This window comes from Ptychodera flava, chromosome 17 (genome assembly GCF_041260155.1).
Source record: "Ptychodera flava strain L36383 chromosome 17, AS_Pfla_20210202, whole genome shotgun sequence".
Classification (NCBI taxonomy): Eukaryota; Metazoa; Hemichordata; class Enteropneusta; family Ptychoderidae; genus Ptychodera; species Ptychodera flava.
Window position 1 is genome coordinate 6,202,413 of NC_091944.1, and position 25,456 is coordinate 6,227,868.

Here is a 25,456-nt window from a genome sequence, read left to right on the forward strand (position 1 = left end):
ATTTATCATCTATGCAGAATGATCAGCTGCAAATATTCTTGTTTTGGGGCCATAAAGTACATTGACTTTATTCTTGCCTCTCTACAAAGGAAAATCATTGTCTTTACATGTTCCATGCCAAAGTTAACTTTACTTGACCATGAACATATCTCCCCAAGACTGGATAGACTACTCAGTTTTGACCAATTCATAGCATTCATGGCACGTGCTATCATTCCTTTAATATTGCAAACTCGTCAAAATCTTGTGGTATATCAAATGTTGAATAGATGTAGTTCATAGGCTACTTCCCTGTCATACATGTCATTGTGCTCAGTTCTGTCACATGCAGCAATTTGCCAGATGAAACGGTTTAAAACGGTGCAAATCATTTCTGCCTACAACTCATAGATGAAATTTTATTCTCAAAATGCAGGAAACTGAAGGTGTAACCGTGGCAACATTTGGCGAAACAAAAGACTTCCCAGCATTCTTTACTTCCAAGAGTGGTCACATGGCCCAATACAATGTAGCAACACCAGCTGAAGCTGGTGATCTCATAGGTAAGCTGATAAAATATGACCTTTAACCCCTTGACTAATACAACCCAGTAGGATTGCAATACCAATGTACTGTTATCAATACAGATTGGATCTCGTCAAAATTTTCCACAACTCCTGGTGTATTAATTCATTGTTGAGCTGGAGATTTCTTGTATTCAAGGTAGTTGGGGTATTAAGTACGATGAAGGGTTTGTATTACACTCATACTCATTTGACCAATGTTTATACAGAAAAGGCTTTCAAAGGCTTGCACAGATACAAAGACTTTCATTTATTTTTTCACAAATTGATTAAACTTATCAAAAGCAACAAGAGTAAAACAATTGAATTGTAAGTCTGACTGTAGATTTGAGTTGAAATGATTCCTATCCAAGAAAACTCCTTATACTGAACCACAAAGAGGTCAATAGACATGTTGATAGGCAGTAAAAAGGGAAGAATGGTCTGCTTGTATTATACGTTTCTTTCTTTACACTGTGTTCCTTGTGTGCATACTGCTGAAATAATAGCTTTACAAAGTTGTCCATAGTTACTTTTCATTCATGTACATCTTATCTCAATCACTGTAGTTTTTTTGAAGTCCATGCGGGTACACAGTATGAAATGCCATGAATGAAGCCTTGCTGACAGTTCAGTGCCCTTTCAGGAATTACTAAACAATTGCTGCCTCTAAGCTTTCCTGCTTTTGTTGCAAATAAAATTGAGCCGCCCCATAAAATTGAAACAAATTCTGTTACAACCATGGTGAGAGACAGTTAAAGCATATGTTGTACTCAAGTTACCTAAAAGCAGACTTGATGTCACAGCCATGTGGTTATAGCCCACTAACCAATCGGTTCGTTGGAATATCAAAACCAAGCATTGTACTAGTAGTGATATAAATTTTGTTAACAGTTAAGGTAGAGTGTGCTTCAGGGACAAATATTCAAAATCTCAGTTTTCCAAAACTTTTCTGACCTACCAAATGTAGAAGCTCATTTTGAAGCTCTTGGAGTAAGTAAAATGTTCACATTGCTTTGTGAAAATAAAAAATTTGATTTTTCCCCATTGATTTAAAATGAAGGCAGCCGTTTTGAATTCCAAATATTGGAAATTGTTGTGTACCTGGTAATTTTTCTCTGGTAACAAACTGTATTGATTGGGAATGAGAATGTTGGACAACTGAGAATAAGAACATATTCTCTCTCGAAGCAAAGTCATTATGTGCAAAGCTGTCTTGTTACTAGTTTATCTGTAATTTGTGCGTTAGACGCTCTGACACAGTTTGTCACCATTCGTGAATGCCGCTCTTAATATCATCAGGCGAAGTGCGTAGTTACAGGTCATGACCTTTGACCTGGTTATGTTTGCTTTTGCCCCAGTACTAGAAAGTTATTGTCAACATTCATGAGTTATCATGTCAGTTATTAACGCCAATGTATTATGATTACGGTAATTTCTCATTTGAAACAAACATGTTTAACTGTGATCATAAAATACTGTGTTCAATTTGTCTGCTGTTCTGATTTGGTTGTGTACTGTCAGCTCCATTAGATTGTTGTGTCAGTTACTTAGGATGTTTGTCCTCAGCTAATGCTCCACTTTTGCTGAAATTTGATCTACCGTGTAAAAGCTTTAGAATACTAGACGTTGTTGTAGCGTTAGCCGATCAAGATGCACCAATCTACTGGAATTGAGTTAAATTTCTCTGTATCAGTAGCTGTCCTCTGTTATGCAACATGTCTATGATCAATTAACTTAGACCCTTGTGAAAAATGAGGGTTTATGGATCAGTGCAGAGTAGGTCAATTATTGTATAGACCCCTAGTTGACCCGTGATTGCTGTCAAGGGTTTGAAAAATGTCTGTGTATCAGCGCAAACAAACAACTGTGATCCCCAGAACAATCATTGTGATATTTCCAGATGAATTATTGATTTGTTTTGTTGAGACAGACTGCATGCACTCCATACAAAATATCTTTACATAAGGCTATACTCTCATCACTGACAGCACGCTCCATCAGTATTGCGCAACCTGTACTGAACCGCTTTGTTTCTACTTCCACGCATGCAGTGATGTTTCTCTCTCTTTGCACTGTTGTCAGTCAAGCACCTCTCACTAGGCCTGCAAAGTGGAATATTAATAGCTGTGCCCATACCTGATTCTGAAGCTGGCGTCGGAGAAGATATTGAGAAGGCTGTGCAACAAGCCCTTGTTGAAGCCAGGTGACCTTTCACCTTTATGTTAAATGTATCATTTCTCTTTTCAAACCATGCAAATAGAGTTTGGTGAGCTCTATTTGCTAGGTCACCTTGGGTGTAGTGTACCATACCCAGGTAGACGATAAGAAATTCACCCCAGTTTGACCTCTGTCAACTTGTTTGAGGAAAACATTAATCAAAAAAATTTACATGGATGTAACTAAATGGTGTTTCTCAAAAATTCTACGTAGATAGAAGCACTGTAGGAATATCATAGAAAAATACAAACAGATAATTGGCAGGTTACTTTGAAAAATTTCCTTCCTAATTGAAGTAATACCTGCAGCCCTGATGATTATGCTTTGTATACTGTATACCAAGTATACTTTACCCCTGATCTCAGGAAAATTTGAAATTATTTTCAGCTGTCCATCAGCTTAAGGTGTGTCTTCTAAAACAGGCCATTTTTTGCCATTGTAAAACATTATTTCCGATCAGAGAATCATTCACACGCTACCCTACGCTATCCGATATCTGTACTTATGCCAGCACTATTTGTGGATGTATGTCAGATCAAAGCAAATGCAATGCCGTGCAAAACACAGTGTGATGTTACAGGATATTGCAAATGATGTGGTCCAAAACTAAGGCATACTTGTGAACCCCGGGCCTCTTTGCACCAGCAGCTTGTGGCATTGCACCAAGAATGTAGCTTTGCATATTATCATTAAGCAGGAACATATGTCTGGCTCCAAACAATGAGCCCACATGGCCGTTTTTCAGAGCAGCAACATCCTGTCCATTCAGGTAGCTCATGAAACTTACAAAAATTTTGGCATTCACAAATATTGCTCTATCTTTATGACGATATGATAACAACTGTGTAAATTATGTCCCAAGATGGCATTCGATGTTTGTTAAGAGATCAACACAAATCCTTTAAAAGAAATAATATTGTCTTCTTTTCTGTGCATGTACACATTGTAGAATCATCATCGCTCTCAAGTTCAAATGGTATATAATATAGACTACTTTCCTATTTGACTCTAGGAGGAATGGAATTATGGGAAAGGAAGTGACACCGTACATTCTGCAAAGAGTGTATGAACTAACAGAGGGAAAATCCCTAGATGCAAGTATCCTTGATTTTCCAACAAAGAAAATGTTTGTACTTCAGATTAATACATTTTAAGACTTTATTTCTGTATTCAATGCTATTGTTTATTCATATAATCATGTAAAATGTAATTTCATATATTTATTATTTATTTATTTATTTATTTTTGTTAGTTAGTTATTCACCAACTGCACTAGTACAAAATGATTACAGATACTGCAAGAAAAATGAACTGTAACAATGGCTAAAGACAGAAGAAACATTCAATTCATCACAGAAAGAGCTACATGTTGATTACATATCGACAGATTCAAATATTCAGATTACATGTTGACACAAACAATTATACTTTTTACAAATTAATTGCAGGAAATTATTACACTGATCACCTGAGTGTTTTATGGTAATTAGGACACTTTGGCAAATAAAAAGATACAGTTGACCTCGTATTTCTTTTCCAAATTCAAGTTGTTGAAAAGAAGATGTGAATTAGTTGTATGATGAATCTAGTTTAGTCTTAATTTTAACCATTGTTTTCAAATTTTACACATATAGATTGTTACAAAGTGTGATTAAGTCAAAAGCCATAATATTGTCTTTTCTTGTACACCTTTAGAAGTATGACATGAATTGATCAGCCCTGATGTTGCTGTTCTCATAATTCTACTATTGCTTATTGCCAGGCATGACCTGTTCATGCAATGCTGTTTGCAAATTTTAGAAATATTATAACCTGGTTTACTCATAATTACTATGAACAAGTTTTGAGTTTTAAAAAAGGTATGTTTTTTGCAACCTTAATGTTCTACAATTTAGATATTGCTCTGATAAAAAACAATGCCAAAGTTGGAAGTCAGATAGCCTGTGAAGTGGCAAAGCTAACTCAGGACAAAGAAACCAGTTACCAAAAGTCCAGATGTCATACCGTAAATACCAGATCAAAGCCTCCATTTGGGCAAACAGAGTCACATGCAAGACCTGTTGTCGTAGGAGCCAGTATTGTGGACTTTATGGCATCCATAATGCAGAAAGACATTTTGGTGAGTGTTAGCGCCCTCTACAGATATGATTAAGTTTTTCTGTTGTTGTATAAATCTATCAAAAGTTACACTACATGTATAATGTTTTACAAAATGTCAAAATTCTGAGAAAATGTTGGTTTTGCCACCTTTCAATTGTCTACATTTTATCAAACATAATTCTGGATGATTCCTGATGATTAAGCAATTTAAATACTTGAAATATAGTTTTCCTTTCATTGACAATAGATGTCTGTGAAATGTTTTTGTGACAGAACCAAAACTGTTATCACACTTCATGCTATACATTCAGTAGTTGCCATGGATATAGTTTCCTTGTACAATAATCTGTCTTCATTTAGTATGAAAATTATTGTTCATTTTTTTATAATTATCTTAACAGTATCATGGAGGTACCAACCCTGGCAGTTTGAAGCAGACCTATGGTGGAGTTGCTAGGAACTTGACTGGTAAAGATTACCACACAGCCAACCGATATTTGGTTTCTTTTATTTCTACTTTAATTATTATTACAGCAGGTGGTTGTCAAGCCAATAGAATATTTAGAAGCTTTGATATGACAAACACTATGGTTGTTCATGATGGTCATATACTGGCGACCTTTAACCTCTAAAGTGCTAAATTACAACAACTTTTCGTAGGGAAAACAAATTCAGGAATTTAAAATGATTTTTAGGATACGCAGAATTACCAACTTCCCATTTAAATTAATAATAATAATAATAAAGGATATTTATTGTGCGCCTAATCTCCAAGATATCTTCTAAAATTGCAAGTTCATTATCTATTTTCTCAGATTGTCTGAGTCGTCTTGGTACTCTGCCTATTTTCATATCAGCTGTTGGAGAAGACAGCAATGCAGAGAATCTTCTGAATTATTGCAGACACATGGTAAGTCATCTGGAGATATCTCAGAGCTGCTGTCAGTAGAAAATTGTCAACTGTCATGAATGGTAGTCATATTTTGTAGAAGATCATCAAGACCTTGGATAATCAGTTGATTGAGATGCACAAATAATGAAGCAAATCAAAACCAATTTTCACAACCAAATGTAATTCTTTCAGTAAAAAATTACACTAAAAATAACCTGAAGCTCATTTCTCACGTGTGTTAACAATTGTACCTCACCAGTGCAGTGTCCAAAATACGCTGTTTAGAGCGGTATTCCTCTAACTGAGGACACATGTCTGAACCCTCTTTTCGATACTGGAATTTGTTGGAAACTTCTTTGTGTCAGCCCCATACTACTGCATACACACAGGTTATCGTAATGTTGATTGGATAGTCATTCGAGGCGGGCGGCCGCAGGTCGCCGTTTACTTGGAAGTAAACAGAAAGGTCAGACACTGATTTCAGACAAGCAGCCTAAAAGAAACAAAAGAAACAATCTGGCGTCAAATAAATGATCCCCGACTATCACAAATACCTTCAAATGTTTATTGCTCCAGTATGGCCGGCCTAGAAACGTTACATGTGCCGAAATTTGGCAATATTCACTTCCTGGGGATTCTGCACACTTGCCCTGTATCCGCCATACTGACTTAATTGGACTTCGCATTGAATGTGGGTAAGTTAGTTCGAATTCAGTATGGCGGATACAGGCAAGTGTGCGGAATCCAAAGGAAGTGAATATTGCCAAATTTCGGCACATGTAACATTTCTAGGCCGGCCATACTGGAGCAATAAACATTTGAAGGTATTTGTGATAGTCGGGGATCATTTATTTGACGCCAGATTGTTTCTTTTGTTTCTTTTAGGCTGCTTGTCTGAAATCGGTGTCTGACCTTTCTATTTTTTCAAAGTAAACGGCGACCTGCGGCCGCCCGCCTCGAACGACTATCCAAGCAACATTACGGTAACCTGTGTGCATACACTAGTACATATAATACCAGGATGTTAATTTTCTTTTGTCAAAGGTTACTTTTTCAAGGGAGTGGTGTCTTAATTTAGTGTAAAGGGCATGTGTTTTACAGCCACCTGAAAAATAATGTCATGTTTTGTTTCCAAGGATACAAGCTACATTCAGAAGTTAGCCAATCAGCAGACAGCAACCTACTGTGTGGTTCTTGATTCTGCAGGGGAGTGTTTACTGGGAATAGGTGATACTGATATCACCATGGCGATAACTCCACAGCTTGTAAGTACTTGAATTCAGTGATTCTGAATATTTTAATTGTCTAGTTTTGGAAAAGGATATGTTATATTGGTTAGAAATTGAAAAATTTCATCTATGGCCAAGATAGTGAAATATCCTAATTTTCTAATGTTAGCATAGAATGTTGTCTTTCCTTTTGTTTCCAATATGAGATAAATATATTGACACATCTGTCAAAATTTATTTTGCATACTGATTAAATTTGACAACACAAAATACTAAATTCAATATGTCCATTGATTGATTTGTCTTCAGCTTCTTACTCTACAATTCGTCTGTCTTTATAGTTTTGTCCAACTTTTTTCCATAACTCTCACCAGGTTGGAAAATTTGAGAAAGAGATTTCTTCAGCTCCATTAGTTTGTATGGACGGAAATATACCAATGGATACCATTGACTATATATGTGACTTGTGCAATCACTATGGTGTACCTGGTAAGATATCTATATATATTCCAGAATAATGTGAGTGATACAGCCTTTTCAGTTCTTAACTATTTCACAAATACGGTTTGGTCCTAACCCATTGTTATCAAAGGTGATTTGGACCGGTTTATAGGATATTGGGGTGATCAGGTTATGAGCTTACAAACAAGTTGTTGAGCATGCATGCTGCACCAAAATTAAGAATGGTACTCAATATCGAAACATTGGTGCTCATAGGTACCACTACTCATTTCAAGCCCTACCCTGTCCGCTTATTGTTCCCCTAACACTGACAAGAGAAGGTCAAATAAACTGTATTCATCTTTCCAATTTTCATTGCTGTTGGCAGGGGTTTCGAAGTGAAGTCACAAAAAGTCAGACATTTGATCATTTTCCATTATCAGCCGTGAATGTCACTTAGAAAGGAATGTAATTTTCACCCATTCCAAAACACCTAATAGATTCAATTTGTGATGATATTCATAGCAGGATATGCTGAATTGCACTGATTTTGTTGATTTTGACAACTTAAGATTTACAAGAGGTTCTTGTGTGGACAAGACTGCTCTAAATTCCAGTCGCCAAAATTAATTCTGATGATATGATATAGGTTGTCCCTGTAAGTTTTATTTTGATTTCATCTTTAATTGTTTCAGTCTGGTTTGAACCTACCTGTGTTAAGAAGGGACAAAAGCCGTTTCTCTCAGGTGCCTCAAAATCTATCACTTACATATCACCTAACATCAGTGAGCTGAGAAATATATGTTCTGTGCTCGATGAAAATATTAGTACTTCAACGGACCAATCAGGTAACATGTTATGATTTGTCAGTTGTATTCCCAACCACGCCCTCTCAAAATGTTAAAATTGTTTTTAATTTTTGTACAAATAATAGATACAGTGCATAATAATAGAGTAAACAAGGTCTTTACAAAATAATTAAAGATGACTTTGAACATTTGACGACAAATTCAGAACTGACACAGACCCATGCATTTTGATATAAACCATGAAGTCACTATACATTATTACTGTATTTCTGAAGTGAAAGCTTGCCATTTCTGAATTTCAATGATGTCAACTCTAAGACATGAAAAAATTAGGTTAATTTGTCAATGTAGATACATTTCTATACAATCCCCATCATGGACAACAAGCAGAAACAGGCCAGAAGCCTTCAACATACATTTGTTATAACTCATCGTTCTATGATGTGATTCTTCCATTCTATGAACTTGTTGCCAACATCAGACAATCATCAGTTGTTCTTCCCATAAGCAATACTGCATCATAATTTTCTTTATGGTTCGAAATCAACGTACGTACTGTAGATCTCTGTAATTGCAGAAGTTTGCAATTCTAATGTCTTCAGTTTACCTCTTCTTACTTATTCATTTCATCGCAAACATTCCTTAAGAGCAAAATGACAGATTTTGAACTGTGGTGAATCACCTTAATCAAAACAAATCTAACGAGGATACAGAAGAATTGCTTCCAGACTGTCTTCATATGAACAAATGATATATATGATGGGAATTGTAAAATATGCCACTGGTATCTCTGTTTACAATGTCAAAGGTCACACAATTGAAGAAGTGATTGCTCTGTGTCAAATGGTACTTCAGCATGTGTACTGTGTTCTGGTGACTCTGGGTAAAGATGGAGTGTTGGTCTGCAGAAACTCACACAAAGACAAACCTTCCTCATCAACAGAAAGCAGTTGACTCAGGTGAATATGAAAATCGTCAAACGTAAATCGTATCATTAAGTGAATGACGTGAAAGAAATATCAAGAAAAGAAATTGAATCCTAACCTGAATATACATCCAAGTTCAAAATGCCAATAAAATGGTGTGAAATATTTCCAAAAGGCATCAAAATGCTTATCTGGTAGTGCAGATTTTTGAATCATGCTAATTATAGACAATAATCATCAACATTTGAGAAGTTGTTCAATAAAGGAAAAATTGTTCGGAACATGATCAGGACCTTCATTTTTCAGAAAGGTGTACGGACTTTTAAACTTTTTCTAAAATTCTCACTCCTATTGCTTGAATATCTGTAAATTAACTTTTCTGCTAATTGCAAGTTTTCTCCCATTCCAGGAATCAAACTCAGGTCAGATTTCAGCTGTACACTTTCCAGCATACAGAAGAAGCAGCGTGACCAGTGTTTCTGGTGCTGGCGACTGGTGAGTCAAAATTACAGAGGGTGTTCTCAATGTTTTTCTATCTCTCTGTTTTCTCATTTTACTAAATAAATATGAATCTTCCTCAAATATCCCTTTAATGTCGGTCCTATTCTCTCTTCAGAAGTATTGCACAATGTGTTACTCAACGACAAAAGCAGATAGCAAAGATGTATGTTAAAAAGAAACAGTTCTTGTAACCTTGGTATTTTTTTTTGAAAAAGAAACTTATTCCAACAGTGGCGAGTACCCTGATCTGGATTGTTGAAGATAGTACTGGCGCCCTCAGTGCCACATCAGATTTATTGATTTAATTTTGTTTTCACAGTTTGGCTTCTGGTTTCATCCATGGCATGTTGACAGGATACAGCCCTGCACTCTGTGTGCAGACAGGCCTGAGAGCCGCATCACTGTCACTGCTATCCCATCATCCAGTGCCTTCAGATATCATGGCAGAAGACTTCACACCGCAAAGAATTACCAGCTGGAGCAGAGAACTCAAACCATCTGTTATTTATAAGTGAAAGAACTCAGCTTCCATTTTGCACACAATAATATGATAAGCTTTTACTGTTTGTCACTCAATGCATCTATATTTTTTTATCAATCATTGTCTTTCTAGTCTTTATAAAAAAAAGGTCAAAAAAAAGTTATTTTACCTGGCTTTCCTACTTACTTTACACATCTCTCTCTCTCTCTCTCTCTCTCTCTCTCTCTCTCTCTCTCTCTCTCTCAGAGGAATACACATCCCACACATTTTATGGAAATGTTATATTTACTGTAATGTTAACACAGGAATACATAAGACAAATCATTTTAGACCTACAATAATATGAACAATGATGAATCATGCATCTGATATGCTTGTAAATTTTTCTATCATTTGTCCAGGGCATCTTTATAAATGTATAGTGAAAGGGAAAAATACTACTTCTAAATAAAACAGAGAATATGCAAATGAGGAGACAAGCTCTCTCTATGGTCACATATTTGTTGCTTGTGTACAAGTCAAGATTTCTATCTTTATCAGCACTGTTATAAAGTTACCTCAAACCAATGTGGCCTCATAGATTTGAGATTTCCAAACTCTTTTATCAAGTTATGAATTCTTTGAGAATTCTGTTAGTCATCTCCAAAACAAGGCATGTAAAATGTAACGTTTTCTTGAATCAAAGATAACTGACGCCAAAGTCAGCCAAGGGCACACTGCCTTTAGCCTCGTTCACAGGGAGAACAGATGAAAGATATAATTTCTTTCATACCTGCAGCTATAGACTGTCGACAGCAACATGTGCCTTTGTGGACTGCAGTTCAGCTCTCGTAGGGACAAACATACTCTATGGCACCTGCCACAGTGGCTGCTTCAGTATTTCAGATAAAGAGGGCTTGAAGGACTGTAGACAGTCTACAACATACAGCTGGTGTATAGGCATATATTTTCATGACTTAGTATCTGCTTGACCAAAAGACGAACACCAACGAAAAGATTTGTAAGGTCATTATACACACGTATCATGTCAACCGTGGACAGTGGCAATTCAATTTTGAGAAAGGGACAGTATTGCATTTTACCCTGTGCCCTGAAAAGAGGGCTCGTCTCCATCAAATTGAAATATTTTGATGCAATATGAGATTTTTATGTAGGTTATGAAGGAACTTGGAATTGTGCAAATGTGCAACCTCAGTAGGAATATTTTCATGGATGAAACAAAAAGAAGAAAGTATATGCAAGCAGAGTGATATCATCTCTTAAAGTGTTTTTAAATTTCATAGTTCAGTCTTTGTAACCGAGGAGATACAATAAGATGTGTTGTCCACTAGTATCCGTCCACTGAAGCATTTGTGGTATTTTCTACACCACAGTACTAGTGATATCTTTCACATTGTTAAATGTATAGCAAACAAACACAATGATGGGCCATTAGTCTATGTCAGTTTGTTTTAGGAGCTGACGGTTCTGAGCACACCTGATACTTCTCAACTGAAATGCCAGATACATCAAGCCCCCTCAGCTACCCAAAAACTTCCCACAGTTCTTATGGAAATGTTTGATGACACCTGGTCCATTCTATACACGTATTTATGTTAATCAGCCAGACTTTGACTGTCATATATAAAACGGCATAATTGGTAATAAGATGCACAAAAAGGCACATAAGCTACAGCTTTTGACATTATTTTCATGATTTTATATTTAGATTAAAATTAGTTCACAGAAATGTTCTTACTCAGAGATATTGACACAAGTATAATTGTCCACTGAATGGGACTGCATTGGGAGGTTTCATTAAAGAGTTCAACTATACACCGTCTGACTGCTTTATATATTACCGACAAGTCCTTATCTCCTGTCCAACTTGTGTATACACCACTGTAATTAAATTGCTCCGAAAACATTGCCAACTTGCTAATCCGCTGTCCGTATCAGCGGATTAATTGATTGGGTCAACACCACAGCCGTCCCATAGGCAGTAAAATAAGGAAAGGGTTGAAGATCAAAGACACAGTGTCACGATGTCGTCCGTAAAACTAGTGGACGCTTAAAATATTCATGAATTCGTAAATAAACAGGAAGGTACACAACTTATTATTCATAAATAAACGGTAAAGGAGCTCCCTGGTGACCGGTCATTGAGAGAAATTACTGAAAAAAGTCGAAAACCTGAAAGCCACAACCTCGCGACGTGTAACACGGGGATGAAAAAAATACATGTTGTTTACCTACAATTTCACAGTAACTCTACCCTTTTTTCTGTTCTCTGGGACCAAACACTTTAAATAAAACAACAAATATCAAAGTTAGAGACCTGAAAATAAATAGCATCATTAAATATTATAGTCTGGTTTTGGTCTTGAAATGAGAAATGGTGCACTGAACCTGAACCGTCTCCTGTGCTTCAATCCCTGGAATTTAATATTAAAGGCCCATGGGCTGCAACTGTGCGAAATTTGTTCGACCTCAAGGAACCTCCAGTTTTCTCAGATATTCATCACAATTGATAGATTGAACCATATAGTCATTAACTATGTCTTAAAGCTCCATAAGCTGTATCTTTTGGCTATTTTCAGAACTTTTGTTTTGTGGTTTCCCGACACTTTCTGCATTGAATCCCAAAACTGTAATTTAATGCCAAGTATTCAGCATATCAACACAACCTATATGAGTATAATCTCCATTGTTATTGTTGAAAATTGTATTCAAGTCCGGACTAGAATTCATTTGTAAACAATAAACAATAATCACTACACACATACAAGCTGTGTTGACAAAGAGAATACTCAAAATTTCAGCGTGACAAACAGATTAGGGTCAGACACGGTAATTGATATACAATACGTGTTTATTATTTCTGCGCGCACATCCTTTACAAATATGCGGGCCTGTGATAGTTGGGGGACTTGAAAAATTTTGATCATATAGAGGGGGGCATTTGAAACTTTTTTAGGGTATTGAGGGGGGGCATCTGAAAAAAGAAGATTTCAATCGCGATTCCTCCAGCCCCCTCCCTCATCATTATTTGTGAACGCAGCCTAAGTCTGGCACTATTAACAGACGACATAATAGGCAAAGACAAAATAGCTTGAAAAGTGAAACTACAGGGAAGTATTTCTTTACCCCTTCGCTCCCTGCCGAACTTCACTGCGTGAAAAGGACGCAATCTCAATTTGTTTACAATAGTTTTTTGATCTGCCCTTCTAAAAATTTTCACAATCTTATTTTTCCCATAAAGTTAGGCAGGGATTGCAGAAATTTTAATGTTATTTGTTTCTTAATCGCTTGTTGTTATTCTTTATTTTGAAAGAGAACAGTGAAAGTTGCCTTGAGTAAAGATTGTCACTTTTTGTCGACACTACTTCGAACCACATCATAGCTAAGCTTCATGGATTTTAGAACTAGTGTTAGTATTAATTCAAAATGCACTATATTCTAGCGAAGAAAGGAGAAAGTATGGAAAGGGGAGCCGCTAACGGAAGTTTTTGAAACTGTATAAATAAATTTTTATCAGTTGATTGTACGCTGCAGGCAATTGTCCTGATCACAAGAAGAAACTGACTCACTTGAATGAAATTCACATCTGATGTTTTTGTGACTGATTAAACTACGCTTGTCAACAGGCAAGATTACTTTATGAGATTGTGGGCCTTATGTTCAATGGAGATCATCTTGTTTTGAAGGATTGAAATTATTGGGAAATGTTGGCTACCGTTTGCAGAGATGTCAAATTTAAGTATCTCTCATGAATATGAATTGGTCTTGGGGGAAAATTGAGTTGTTCTGATTCTGAATGGTCAAAAAAGATGAAGAAGAGCCTTTCTGTAGAACGAAAGTTACTATGAATAAAGAGCTTGTGAATATGATATCACAAAAAAAGTAAAACTTTTCCTTCACTAATAAAAGGAACAAAAAACTTTCCTTTGCTATATACAATTTACAGTTTTGAAGTTGAGAGGATGTGGTTGCTTTGTCACAACAAACATTAAATACATCAAAATAAAATTGAACTTCCTTTAGAAGGGAGCAGTGCTGAGAAACTTTCTACTTATTTGAAACATCTTCTACCATACATTCAAAATCCAAGGAGAGCTGATGTGGAGGAGAACAACAAGTGAAACATGCATTGTTTGGAAAAATCTTGTTTATTCGTCAATTAAGTGGTATATACATGCATGAAGTAAATGCATCTCAACGTCCCGACCTTCCAGCTGTAATTAAACAAATCCCTGATGCCATAAGTAAACATTTCTCAACGACAACCCACAATCAAACGAATCAACAGGAAATGTAACATCACTTGGTTCAAGCCTCCTTTTCAGTAACAATATGGAAACTAACATTGGCGAGAAATTTCTTCAACTTGTTGATCAACACCTTCCAAAGAGAGTCTAGACTATACAAGATCTTCAACAGAAACACAATTAACCACAGTTGCATGGAGAATGTGGTCTGTATAATGCAGCAGTCAATGTCAACCCCCCTCACCTCGGTGCATTGTGGGGGATTTGGAAATTAGTCTTATGAAATTTGTCAAATGCCCCACCCCCTGGGGCAAGACAATATGGAAAATCCCCATCTAAAAGGAGTAAATGAATCCCCCACATTTCCCCTAGCCCAATGGGTGGGGCATTCATAAATTCTACACTTGTCCGTGAAAGTGACCAGGGGGATCAATATGAGGCAATTACCCCACCCCCTCGGGCAGTTTCATGGCAAACACTGTCTCATCCCCTACATTTGTCCCGTATCGCCCGAGGTGGGGGTCTCTCAGGGATTACATTGACTGCTGCATAATAAAACCATGTAATAAGAGGGCAATTGCTGGAAAGTGGTATCAAGATAACAAGATATTAAAAAAATACCGTCAAGGACAGTGTGCTCACATTCGGTTTGAATTGGTAAATTCAAGAAATATTTAAACCAGAAAAACAAGAATGACAAAAGCAAATAAGGTCTGCAACTTAGGTACTGGAGGTCATCTTTAGGAACATGCATATCAACTTCTATAGCAATGGGACAAGCAGATCCTACATACATAAGCAAATGTCAACAAAAAAATTAGCCAGAGAAGCTTAACAAAAAGAAAATATGGGAGAGTGCGGAAAAAATAAAGAGTGGGAAAAAATGTACAAGGGATCTGGTAAAGTAATGCTACCTCATCAATCTTCTAGCCCCTACCCCCTCCTGAATATTGAATGTTCCACCCCTTGGTTGACCATATTTACATATGACCAGCTGGCAGGAAATCTATTTACAACCGTGGGGAGTTTTTAATTAATGCTATGAGTGCTATCATTCGAATGTAAACAGCACTTAAATCAGTTACAGATAGCGAAATGCCTTCCACTGTGGGGGGGATTACGACATCTGGAATTATCCTGGATCCAAATTTCTCATCAGTTCTTGTGTGTCTTACATGCAAAAATTGCAAAAATTGGTTTGCAATGAAAAAAATTGCTTTATACCTTTATACCTTTGTTTTCTGGATCAAATTTAACTACAAATTGATATTAAATACGACAAAATTATGTTCACAGCCTTCCAAACTCTCTCACAACATATCCTGGGTTGGTGTAGGTCATTTAAGGTCACAAACTGAGAAAATTACCTAAAATATAAAAATTTGGGGGTTTCCCAACACTTCGAGCAGAAAATTTATCTTATAACATCCCTCGGGACTTTTGTACCAAATTACAAAGCTATCAGACAAGTAATTTTGAGAACAAGTTTTCTTGACCAAAATTGTCTTAAAATTATCTTAAAATTGTCTTAAAAATACAAATTTGTATATTTCAGGACAATTTCCACATATCTGACTATTGTCACCCCTAGACATCTGTACACCAAATATAAAAGCTGTCTGTCCAAGGGCTTTAAAAAGAAAATAATTTTTAAGATTTTTTGACCAAAAATGACAAAAATTGCCCCCAAACAGTAATATTTCCAATTTTGTCATAATTTCAACAATTAGAAGGGTAACACCCTTGCAAACATCCAATCCAAATTTGAGAGCAATTGGGCTAGCGGTTTCAGAGAAGAAGAAATTTTACTTAAAATGAGAAAAATAACCAAAAATTCAGCAAAAATACAAAATTCGAAATATCTTCACGATATTCATAAAACTGATTTTGATCGACCTTAGAAACCTGTATACCAAATATCAAGGCTATCAAATAAGTAGTTTTTGAATAAAAAAAATTTTGACCAAAAATTCGGAAAATTGCCCCAAAATTACAAATATGAAAATTTCAATTCAATTTGTGTAAACTTGACTGAGGTCATCCTGAGGAACATGTATACCAACTTTCAAAGCAATCAGATGAGTGGTTTCAGAGAAAAACATTTTTTGACTAAAAACTGAAAAAATTACCCCAAAAATAGAAACATGCAAATTTCATCCCAAATTTTAAACACCTAATTTGGAATACCTAAAGGAACCTGCACATTAAGTTTCAACCCAATCTGACCAACGGTTACAGAGTTTTAGCAATTTGCAGGGTTTTTCCTTTTTTCCCCTCATTTGCATATTTTGACACTGACAAGTTCATTTGAACAAATTCACATCTCCACCCCTAGGTGCACCTGTACACCAAATACTAAGACAGTAGGTGCTGCGGTTTAGGTGTTTTTGACGTGGACGGACATACATACATACATACATACATACATACATACATACGTAAATACATACAGACATGCAAATCAGATGCAAATGGACTGATTCAGCTTATACGATAACCTCACATTGGTATACCAAATGTGAGCTAATAATATTTGTTTTGATGACGACACTTTGAAATCACCTGAGGTTTTTAACAGCGTAGATTTATCAACATTGATAATGTGTAGCTTTTCTGAAAGACAAAGATTTCATCGCTTGCATAAAGAGTAACTCAATTCCCTGTCATTAATAAACCCTGTTACATCAAAGTCCTGGTCCTTGTTCTTGAGAGACCAAATAAACTTTGGTAGTTCTGTACTGTTCTCATTCTTCCGGAACGATTGAACGTGACGAAGAGTGGCTTGATTGTGTTATCAGTGGTACATACAGCGCCTTATATTAGAGCATGGTCATTGGGGTTTGAACACTTGGCTTTTCACAGCAGTGAAACACATGAACATAAAGGAGACTTAAAGGACCAATACAGCTGTAAGTATTGATGATATTTCAATTAGTTGGCAGTACCAGTAAAATGTTGATACCGTTTTCTTTTTCTTTTAATGTGTGTTGAAATGCTGGGGACTTGCCTTGCCGATACCATACAGTGTTCTTCGACTGAAAGATCTGTTGCTTGAGGGCGCTCTCTACAGTCCCCCTTCTTACAAAGCGAAATATACCGGTATGTGACACTGCCTATAGACAATTCCCCGGTTATTCCACAGTGCATTGCCATTGCTGCATCAAACACTGTATATTACACTAAAAACAATGAAAACTTACTGATTTTGTGTTGTACAACAGATTGTTATACAAGAATGACAAAATTTGCAGTGCCAAATAATGTCCTGTGTATATTATGTCCATCATCATCATAATTTACACTAGAGTTCTATCAGTAACATACCCTGCGTGTACCCTACAGCTAAAAAGTTCTATGCATAACGTATGCGTTTTATACCCTAGCATGCTCTGCATCATGGAACCAGTAAAAGAACTACAGGCAGAGTTGACGTGTCAAACTTCAGGTAATTGACCATGAAGTAGAAGCTGCATGTTACGAACAGAACAACTAGAAAAAACTTTGGTCAAACTTCATTACTGAAAACCTTCACATCACATCATGTCAAACTATGGTTCAAATTCACAAAGTACAGCAAAGTTTTACAACTGAAGTGTTTTCACTTTGCATTCAAGAACCATTGGCTTTATCCAATATTGATGCAATGATCAACGAAGATTCTCAAATTGATCTTCTCAACAATCAACATTCTGACTTCTTCATCACTGGAAAACATTCCTCATCTTTGGGTGAAATTTACAAAACTTTGTACAAATTTCCAGATCTTTTCTTGAAGGAAAACCTCATTGACACATGCAAGACAATATTTGGCTGTTGCACTGACCCACAAACTGTTCTGTGGTGAGATGCCTGTTTGTGCATGCAGCACTTACTAGTTGAGCCAAATAAAAACAATAACAACATACTGATTGGCTGATTAACCTATTCGTCGATCAGGAGTACACAGCATGCTATTTCAAATGTACTTTTGCATGTACTTGCATATTGTGATGAAAATTAGTGGCATATGAGCATTCACTGCACTTGTATCGATTCACACCAGTGTGTATTCCCTCATGCACTTTCAAGTATGCAGCAGTTTTGTACTTTTTGTGGCAGAATCGACAGGCATACTTTCGGTCTCTGTTGTGTACCAACTCTACGTGATTTCTATGGTCTCCTTTGCTTTTAGAAATCTCACCACAAATCTGGCAGAGTACCATCTTTTCCCTATGACTCTGTGACACATGCACTTGGAGGCTATGTTGAGAATCTGCCACTAAGCCGCAAATTTCACAGGTGCAGCTGTCGCGATCCGTGTGCGCGTCTCTCACGTGAGTTTCCAGGTCACACTTTCTGACAAAAGCTTGGGGACAAACTGTACACTGCAATGACTTGTCATTGGTGTGTTGGCTGCGTGTGTGGACACTCAGCTGTGCTTTGCTGACAAACAACTGGCCGCACCACAGACATTTGTAATTCTTTACGCTCTTGGCTTCTGAGCCGTGCACAAATTTCATGTGACTTTTAAGGCAGACTTCAGTTTTCAACATCTTGCCGCACACATGACAAATTGATCCTGGAAGAGATAGACCAAGATGTTTCACCTTTACGTGGTATAACATCTCGGTCCGGTGATAGAATGCCTTGTCACATATATGACACTTGAACCTGATTCTTCCATTGACCTTGTGGATTTCTTTGTGCTTCCTCAATTCATTCCAAGTGTTGAACTTTGCAATGCACACATGGCAGGAGTATTTTACACTTCCTGGGTGGACTTTCTGCATATGTATTCTTAATGAGTCCTCCCTCATATACGTCTTGTCACAGAGTGAACATGAAAATGTTACTTTTTCTCTTTCATGGGTTTGGATGTGTCTTTCAAAGGTCATCTTACGCATATAGCCTCGTTTGCATAGATCACAGTAAAATTTGTGGTTCTCTCTTGGTATCTCATTTTTCTTATCTGTAAGTGGAGGTGCATCTGGGTGTTCGCGTTCTAAATGAATCTTTAGCATATTGCGAGATGATAGGCAAATCTGGCAGACAGCACACTTCAGGTCATCCAATTCCTTGTGAGTGGCTTTGTGCGCCCTCAGTTCACTTTGGAGGGGAAACTTTGCTGGACATAGCCTACAGCTGAACTTCACTGACTCTGGATGCTGTGAGCGTTTATGCCTAAGCAACGCTGTGGAGCGCCGAAAGCCCCGGCCACACACTTGGCAGCGGTACGGATCACTTTCAGAGTGTTCAGCCTTGACGTGTTTAACAAGACTCTTCTTTGAGCCGTACGAAGCATTGCATGTCTGGCAGACAAATGGTCTTTTCTCATCAACAGATTTGTTGGTTTTGCGTACTTTCAACGTTTTTGAATCGCTATTTAACTCTCCTGGCTGGAGTAGTGAGTTTTCCATGAGTACCGGTTCTTCAATGACAACACAAGTCTTCTCATGTTCTTCATCCATTTGCTGTGGTACAAAATTCTCGCTCCTGACAGTCTGTGTTTTCCCCATGATATGGTTAGCTTGAGTCTCTCCAGACACATCAAGTGGAGTGTCTGCGTCTGTAACACTATCACATTGCTCCAAATCATTTGACTCATTCGAAGACTTCTTGAAGTAGGAATGGTCAACATTCATATCATCAGCGTTCCTCCCTGAATACACATACAGATCACTGTTTGGATGTTTAGTCAATAAAATCGTACGTGTCTCTTCAACTGTCTGGATCCCCTTTCTCTTTTTTGGTGACACACTCTCGTCTGTGTGTGTACTGCTTAGGGCACGCTGTTGGTCAAAAGTAAGTGACCATTCCATACTGTTTTCACCAAATTTGGGCTTCTCATTGTCTTGTATAGCTTCCTGCTTACTCTTCAATTTGGCATTGTCTTGATTATTTTCACCACATTCACTGTCACTTTCATCATCTGCAATATTCTGATTGTCATTGTCACTATCATTGGATATTCTATCTACTTCATTATTGTAGAACGTATCCTCAGTTAAAACTTCTATGGTCTCTCCTAAATGGTCTTCATCAAGTATTGTGATGCATTTCTGGATAGCTTCATTCAGCTCTGATGTCTGAGCTGGTGTATGTTTGTGTCTTGATGGCATGGCTGCCGTACTGATCAAGTCACTCTCCGAAACTGACGCCAAGTTGAACTGGTCTGGCGTTTTTGGAGGGGCATTGTGTTGGATGTTTCCTCTCACTGGAAGCCCACTTTTGCCGTCCACCAGAGTATCTGCTGGTGTTAGCGTCATTCCTGAGTCTGAAGCGTATTCCATGAGCAGACCGATACTGCCATAATACTGTGAACTCTGGCAGTCTGTCACCCTGATGAACACATTACAACCAGCCTCAGACACTAGCTTGTAACCCTGAAGTTCAAAAGCAAAATGTTAGCACAGCAGGTTGACTTTGCAGGAATGAGACAGGAGATGAACACATTTACCAAATACATCATACAGGATGCATCTTAATTACATGAAATCTACAGTTAAATCATCACCATAAATATTTTTACAATATGAACTTATTGACGCCACAAATTATATGCTTTGGATAAGTATTTGCTTATTGCTGAGCTTCACATACATGCAATACTATAGTACCGGGGTATTTTTGCAAAAGTTTACACTAATTCCATACTCAAGTAAATGATATGAAAACCCATGTAACAAGTTTGTTGCTTCCTTATGGCAAAATTTGCATTGATATACCCACTATTACTCCCTAATAGGGAACCTCACTAAAATTAACCGGGATGGCATGCCAGCACCCATAATAAAAACACCCAAATATAGCAATGCATCTGCTTTTATTTCAAACACATTTCATTTCATAGCAGGGTTCCGAATAACCGGTAGTCATCAGTCACAAGAATGCCTATTTTCTCATATCGACAACCAGTTTCTATTGTTGGTGGTCCATCTTGACCACCAAGTTTTCGTTGGTCATGCTAGTACACTGCAAAGCTGTAAACTAACTTAATATGCGTAGACATCAGCTCACCTTCCACCCCTATGGCCCTCAACCTCCACAAGAATCTTAAAACTCTGATAGAGACCGATTTTTTTGGATCACCATCATTATGCTATTGACCACAAAAATTTGAATCTGGTGGTCAACCTTCACCACCAAACAAATAAATAAATTTTGAACCCTGTATATGCTAAATTTGATATAAATTTGATGTCCATCAATTCTATACAATGGGTTGTATTTTATAAATTAAAATATCACACTTCATTTGTTGTTTTGTAAATGAATTACTGTAGTCATATTTTCATTCAGCAACATTTCTTGATATTTAGCAACATTTCTTGTTCTGAGAGAGGACGGTTTCATTGAGAAATTCATACCTGTTGAAACAGACTCGATTTCATCTGTTTGATCTCCTCTGCTTTCAAAACTTTTGACATCTTGGAGTTTCCAGTATCAACTGAATCTCTGCCAATGAAATAAGAGAGCTGCTGGTGAATTCACTCAAAGGTCAATGACACCTGGCAGAAGTCATAACTGCGGAGCCACATAGTTGTGGCGGGTTTAAAATCGTAAAAGTCAAAACCAGCCCGTAAAAGACAGGAATCCCGTCTGAAAACACCACAGCTAAAGTCAACATAATTCTCAGTCTCTTTCAAATCTCAGCACTGCATAAATTTAATACCGTACAGAAATCTTACTTGTGAGGGAGCTCATTTTGGATGCGATCGGTTGTTCGATAGGGCACTTTTTCTATAGTTTTGCGCTCAGGGAACGTACTGGTGTTCAGGAACACATATGTACTTCAAATGATGAAACAAAACCGACATTAGTTGCAAAATTGTAGCTCTACGGTGAGGTGGTCAGTGCGTATTGGTTTTTGCCAGCTACAGTGCCTAGGCCCTGTCCAGTGTCCTGCAGCGATCAAAATTAAAGCGCGCCGCAGATGGCGTGGCGTTTTGATGTAAAATCCCACTTCTTACTGCATTTGGTCGTGCCGATTTATCACTGCTGATGAATAAACACAATACTACACTAACCTTCTTGTTTATGGCGTTTGGTATTTGTTCAAGCAAGTCAATCGCGTTCCATGGGCGCTGCCATTACCGGAAGTGGATTATGAGCTGTTTACGTCCCCGGACGAATTTTAGTGCGCCTGCGTTATATTCACATAAGAATTTGCATATATATCACTGTCACCGACATAATGGGGTGCCGCGATGCCGCGTGCCGAACCGGCTATGTTGCCTGCCGACGAGGCGACGTTGACGCCATGGATATCTATGGAAAGCTTCAGCTGACTTAAGTCTTCAGATAGTAGTATATTAGGAAGTTAGGGTACATGATTATTTTATAACTACAGAAAATTATTTTATGAGCCGACACTATATTTTTATGTGCATCACATATTACTTCATGAGCAAATAAGCTAATAAGATATCATGTGCATAAAGTATTATTTTAGGTTAATTTACAATATGTTCAAACACTATAATCTTATGTGTGTACAGTATTATTTTTTTTTGCATGTGCTTCAACTATTATTTTAAGTTTATTTACTATTTATTTCATGTGTCTACAGTAGCATTCTATTTGCAAATATTAAGATATTATGTGCTTCAAGTATTACTATTATTTTATGTTCAAACACCATTATATTACGTGTCTGTAGTAGTATTTTATTTGCAAACATTAAGATATTATGTGCTTCAAGTATTATTCAAGGTCAATTTACTATTATTTTATTTTCAAACACTATGATATTGTGTGTCTACAGTATTATTTTATTTGCAAACAGTTGAATATGTTGTGCATAAAGCATTATGTGATGATTTAAAACTATTAATTAAAGTTCAAACTGCATGATATTATGTTATGCAGTAGTATTTTATGTTCACACTATATGATATTACGTGCACAAAGAATTAGTTTTACTAGTAGAGTTACGCGCCCGAAGGGCGCGCCGAAAAATGCAACTGAATGATGAAATTTGTGGCTGGCACAATACATTTTACGCAAGAATGAGCCGTGTCGAAATTCAAAAACACAGTGACCCCCCCCCCTATTGGGCATTTCAAATCCATGGTGACCCCCTATCACCAAAGTCAAAAACAGGGTGACCCCCCATAGAATCCACCGCACCCCAAGGCCGAAGAAACTGACCAGTCCCTAATATACATGTAAGCTCTTTGTTTGTAACCCGTAAGGATTAGAATCCCGGATGCGCTTACGAGAAGGCAACTTAAAACTCTGAGATACAAACTTTTCACAACACAAATTTACTTTGTCCGTTTGATCTATTGGATATCTAGTCTGAGATAGTCACGCTATGGCGCAAACTATTAAAACTGGAACATTTTACAAGGCAAACACCACTGCAAAATGATCCAAACAAATGCCCCCTTATTTATCGGCAGATAGGAAGCTACCGATAATGTTGCCTGCCGACAGTTAGGAGAGAAATTGAAAGCTATTAGGCCTAAAAGAGACTTCGTTTCCAAAATTGCTGAATACAGGGAATTATAATAAATTTTGGCATTCCGTTCAGAAAATAAATGCAAATCTCCACTCAGGCCTAGTACTATTCTTGGTTGTAGTGGCGATGCCAATATTGCTGAAATGTGGAGTAAACACGTTCAGTGATCTGTTTAATGTGGTCCATTCAACAAGAGAAAAGGCATCTGTTCTTGATAGTATTGATGGTTGCAAAATGGATGATACTATTCATATATCTCCCACTGATGTTAAAATGCTATTAGTAAATTACAATCGGCAGGGCCTGATTTCCTCTCGCCTGAGCATTTTATTTTTGCCAGCAAAAAGGTGTATATACTTTTGAATATGTGCTTTACTGCCATGCTTTTGCATGGTTTGTGTCCTCATAGATTCTCTGCTACTATTTTAGTCCCAATTATTAAAGGCAGAAATAGTAACATTACTGACAAAAACAATTATCGGCCAATTGCATTGTCAACAATTGCTTCGAAAGTCATGAAACTTATTAGTTTGGGCAAGATTGATTGCTATCTTGATTCATCACACTACCAATTTGGTTTTAAGCCCTCTCATTCTACTGACATGTGTGTATTTGTTTTAAAGAAATCATTAGCTATTATAGGAAACGAGGGAGCAATGTCATTATTACGTTTATGGATGCTTCTAAAGCATTCGATCGAGTTAATCACTGGACACTCTTTAAAAAGCTGATCTCTAGAAATGTACCAATTCTTTTCGTAAGGTTTCTCCTTATCTGATACAGAACTCAGAATATTTTCATTCGTTGGGCCAATTGCCTATCTGACAGTTTTACAGTAGTCAATGGTGTCAAGCAGGGAGGAGTTTTATCTCCGAAGCTTTTTAATGTCTATGTTGATCATCTGAGTACAAGACTAGTTAATTCAAAAGTGGGATGTAACATAGGTGGTGTTTTCATAAATCACTTAATGTACGCTGATGATATCTGTTTGATCAGCCCTTCTGTCAAGGGAACTCAAAAACTGGTTGACATATGTAGCCACTATGGCGACCTGCATGACATTACTTTTAATACGAAGAAAACACAATGCATGTGTGTCATTTCAAAACGCACTCAGATTGTATACACTCCATCTGTTTATCTTAATGGTATGAAAATTACATTTGTAGCAAAGAAAAAGCATCTTGGGTATTTGGTGACGGACCAGTTTAGTGATAATGAAGACATTGAGCGTCAAAAGAGAGCATTATATGTATCTGCAAATATGCTCTTGAGAAAATTTTCATTATGTTCTTTGAATGTAAAGTGTAATCTTTTCAAAGCATATTGCTACCAATTATATGGTGGTAATCTGTGGGTTAATTATACTGCTGGTGTCTTGAAAAAAGTGAAAGTTGGTTACAATAATGCAGCTCGCATTTTTCTTGGCTATGAGAGACGCAGTAGTGCAAGCTCTATGTTTGTTTCTAATAGGATTGATAGTTTTGATGCTCTTTTACGAAAGCAAATGTATAGTCTGATGAAAAGAATATCTTACAGTGAAAATACAATTGTAAGAATGGTAATGATGTACTGTTTCACAGTTCTGACTTGCGTAACTGTGGAGAAAGTCGATCTTTCATGGTT

General features: G+C 37.1%; 3 protein-coding genes across 6 annotated transcripts in view; 1 reads left to right on the forward strand and 2 right to left on the reverse strand.

The window, feature by feature from the left end:
- Positions 1-2,746, reverse strand: part of LOC139115253 (tetratricopeptide repeat protein 38-like) — a 21,061-nt gene extending 18,315 nt beyond the window's left edge. Inside the window, exon 1 of the mRNA XM_070677234.1 lies at positions 2,682-2,746. The gene's annotated coding sequence lies outside the window, so the exon portion shown is untranslated. The remainder of the gene's footprint in view (positions 1-2,681) is intronic.
- The window catches only part of LOC139115252 (uncharacterized), a 17,217-nt gene extending 5,830 nt beyond the window's left edge, over positions 1-11,387 (forward strand). For all 3 annotated transcript variants that reach the window (XM_070677230.1, XM_070677231.1, XM_070677232.1), the window contains exons 7-18: positions 416-542; positions 2,628-2,748; positions 3,775-3,860; positions 4,658-4,881; positions 5,264-5,330; positions 5,678-5,772; positions 6,891-7,019; positions 7,358-7,472; positions 8,120-8,272; positions 9,042-9,192; positions 9,569-9,654; positions 9,980-11,387. In XM_070677230.1, the coding sequence (XP_070533331.1) occupies positions 416-542; positions 2,628-2,748; positions 3,775-3,860; positions 4,658-4,881; positions 5,264-5,330; positions 5,678-5,772; positions 6,891-7,019; positions 7,358-7,472; positions 8,120-8,272; positions 9,042-9,187 (1,263 nt within the window). In that variant the 3' untranslated portion in view covers positions 9,188-9,192; positions 9,569-9,654; positions 9,980-11,387. The remainder of the gene's footprint in view (positions 1-415; positions 543-2,627; positions 2,749-3,774; positions 3,861-4,657; positions 4,882-5,263; positions 5,331-5,677; positions 5,773-6,890; positions 7,020-7,357; positions 7,473-8,119; positions 8,273-9,041; positions 9,193-9,568; positions 9,655-9,979) is intronic.
- Positions 11,388-14,270: 2,883 nt separating this feature from the next.
- On the reverse strand, positions 14,271-22,484 carry LOC139115254 (zinc finger protein 431-like). 2 transcript variants are annotated; one of them, XM_070677236.1, is made up of 3 exons: positions 22,395-22,484; positions 21,735-21,822; positions 14,271-20,750 (listed from the first exon to the last, which is right to left on the reverse strand). In XM_070677236.1, exons 2-3 carry the CDS (start codon positions 21,792-21,794, stop codon positions 18,339-18,341), a joined length of 2,472 nt encoding a protein of 823 aa, XP_070533337.1. In that variant the 5' UTR covers positions 21,795-21,822; positions 22,395-22,484; the 3' UTR covers positions 14,271-18,338. The 2 variants fall into 2 exon arrangements, with proteins under 2 accessions (XP_070533337.1, XP_070533338.1); XM_070677237.1 differs by lacking the exon at positions 22,395-22,484 and adding an exon at positions 22,056-22,227.
- Between the last annotated feature and the right edge of the window lie 2,972 nt (positions 22,485-25,456).